At 39.2% G+C, this 3,029-nt stretch overlaps 1 protein-coding gene across 1 annotated transcript; it reads left to right on the top strand.

Annotated features, from left to right (window-relative positions):
* Window positions 1-1,064: 1,064 nt before the first annotated feature.
* On the top strand, window positions 1,065-1,737 carry LOC113465538 (tetratricopeptide repeat protein 8-like). Its single transcript, XM_026820129.1, has 2 exons — window positions 1,065-1,277; window positions 1,543-1,737. Exons 1-2 carry the CDS (start codon window positions 1,143-1,145, stop codon window positions 1,735-1,737), a joined length of 330 nt encoding a protein of 109 aa, XP_026675930.1. The 5' UTR covers window positions 1,065-1,142.
* The last annotated feature ends 1,292 nt before the right edge of the window (window positions 1,738-3,029 follow it).

Genomic DNA, 3,029 nt, shown 5'->3' on the forward strand with positions numbered 1-3,029 from the left:
CAATATTAGGGGAAAACATTGAACTACATATTTCTGATTCTCCGTGAGCTTACGTGACGTGATAGTACTGTGTCTCAAGATGCAAGCTAATTTAAAGGTGATATAAATCAAACTTTTAGGATGCAATGAAATTAGGCTCGATTCCCACTATCCGTTCAGGTCACGCTCCAGTCACAGACCGTTCAACAAAGATGGGAGTGAGTATAATATACTGATCATTCTGATTTGAACGGCAGATGTGAATACTTCCTTTTAACCATTTAGAAGGTTTTAAAAAGATGAGTGTTTCACCGCCGTTTTTATTTCGTAGCAATGAAACAACTGCTACATTGGACGCATGTGGTCTGTGTCGTAGCATGCCCATCCCGTAGTATGCCTCTCATCAGATGGGCGAGAAGAGGCACAATACTCCCCATTTAGGTGCTGGGTCAACACGAGAACACCAGAAAGTAACCCGTTGAAATATTTGCAATCGAAAAACGAGTACAATTTTTTTGTCGATGATGGGATTCGAACCCGGGACCTTCTGCATGGCAAGCAAGCGCGTTACCACTGGACTAACCGCGTTACCACTGTACTAACCGTGTATGCATAGATACCTATTCTACATAGTTGGTATTCTCGGAACGGCTGGCTTTTTCCTATCCTGTCTTCCTTCTCTCTTCGATTTCGGGACGATAAGACCATAGCAGTTACAGTTCCCTCTGTCAAACCTCTTAAAAAAAAAATCTAACATAGTTTCCATGGAAACTCAAACAACTGCGATAGCAAACAATGAATGAAAAGCAGGGTTAGAAAAACAAAGAGAAGAAGGTGTTTTAGATTTTACTGTTTATTTTCCGCGAGTGTTATCGTTATCGTAGGTAACTACAAGACAATGAAAATCTCTTGAAAATAATGGAAAGTAAAATTTTGTAGACATACCTAAATACCTCTACCTATACCTACATAGGTAAATAGATAATAAACACACACCCAAGTAGCTAATGGTTTGTTAGATATCCATACATATACGAGTATTACCATGATCCGATTTCATAACTAAAAAAAATCATGTCATAAGTTAAGTTCATATAAATTTTCCCGAATTTCTGATAAACCTATGTAGGCAGTAGGATCAGCAGCCCATCTCCACATCAGTTATGTCAACTCCAGGTTCTGCACCCACTGCCACGGTGGATTCAATGTTTTACGCTGTCGATCATTTTCACAAGAGAAACTTTGAGAAGTGTGCAGCGATCTGTACGGAACTTCTAGCCAAAAACCCTTATGATAAGGTAAGTACAAAACTGGTTCATTTACTGTTCTTAGTGTTAAAGCGCCTTAAAGGAGGACTTTGAAGGATGAGGGAAAAATTAACACCAACAATGCGAACTTGTAGATTTGTATAAGCTTAACTCATCCTTTAGGGCTGTTTGCCCCTCTTTTAAAGCTTGAGTGGGCTTTTTTGTATGTAACTACTTGTGCTAAGGAGTTGTGTGGAATTCCTCCCTACCACTTGGAACCCATAGGTACGATAAATTCACCCTGAGTTGATTCCAGGCTGCTTGGACGTTGAAGATGAGATCTCTGACTAGTCAACTCTCAGTAGATGATCTAGAAGCCGAAGAAGAAGGTATTGCTGACAGTGTTCTGGATACAAACACCATAGCTACTGCAGCCAGGCCTGGGACCTCACTCAAGACAGCTGCCAATGTCGTTGAAAACCTCTGTCGCATCCTCACCATTTTGTTCTAACAGGATTTCTTCACCTCCAGGGTGCTGAAAAAATAATAAGCAAGATTATGTAAGTTCTCACTGTTCACCCTGGCACCAACTATTAGATCCTTTGTCAAATTAATGTTAAAATATTTCAAAATTGCTTGGCTAAACAGGTATTGAGCACATGCCTTTATGTGTAACTAGCAAGCATTCTAACCACAATACTCCAAAGCAGATACACATCAAGAGTGTGAGAGATCACTTACTACCTGGGTTTAACCCCGACCAATCTAGCCATTGGATCTATAAGTGAAAAAAGAAGTGTTGCAAAACCCTAAAATAATTCCTGAATTTTCAAATGCAACATTATCATGCCTTTCATGATTCAGGAGCATTTTGCGATTATGGTCGCGGATTTGGCAATTATGTTCGCGGATTCGCGTCCCGAATCGACATTTTGGATATTTGGCAAGCCTAACTAAACCTCTTCCTCCCTCTCATCCCGATGGATAATAATACCTATGTAGGTACCTACCTACCAAAATATTCAAAATATCTCCATTAGGTACCTACTCAATAAAGTACATTTACACTTTTATTTTTATTTTATTTTTTTTGGTTCCCTCAAAATAAGCTTGCTGTTCCCTTAAAATGGGCTCGCGGTTCTTAAGGGAACCGCGGTTCCCGGTTTGTTTACCCCTGAAATATACTATACCCCATTAGGCAGCTACAGAAATAAGTTTATTCACTCTACTTTTCTTTGACTTCAAGTTATTTGATCTAGGTATCCATTTTATTTGTTTCATGATTTAGTTAGTTACTTACTTAAAGTCTTCTAATTTGAATGATCCTCCTTCACTACTAGATTCATTGCTAGCATTTGTTTTGGTCTTATCAGTTCTTTCTCTCTGAAAAATAAAAGAGAAACAAGTTGGAAAATGTATGACACAGTTGACACAACACCAAGCTTACATCCCAGAGATTAGGTTTGATAATGGTGCCAAGATCTCTACATTTGTTTTTCAAATAAGTCATTTTAGAGTCAACATTGCCAAAAAAACGAGTACAATTTTTTTGTCGATGATGGGATTCGAACCCGGGACCTTCTGCATGGCAAGCAAGCGCGTTACCACTGGACTAACCGCGTTACCACTGTACTAACCGTGTATGCATAGATACCTATTCTACATAGTTGGTATTCTCGGAACGGCTGGCTTTTTCCTATCCTGTCTTCCTTCTCTCTTCGATTTCGGGACGATAAGACCATAGCAGTTACAGTTCCCTCTGTCAAACCTCTTAAAAAAAAAATCTAACATAGTTTCCATGGA

This window comes from Diaphorina citri, unplaced genomic scaffold (genome assembly GCF_000475195.1).
Source record: "Diaphorina citri unplaced genomic scaffold, Diaci psyllid genome assembly version 1.1 scaffold123, whole genome shotgun sequence".
Classification (NCBI taxonomy): domain Eukaryota; kingdom Metazoa; phylum Arthropoda; class Insecta; order Hemiptera; family Psyllidae; genus Diaphorina; species Diaphorina citri.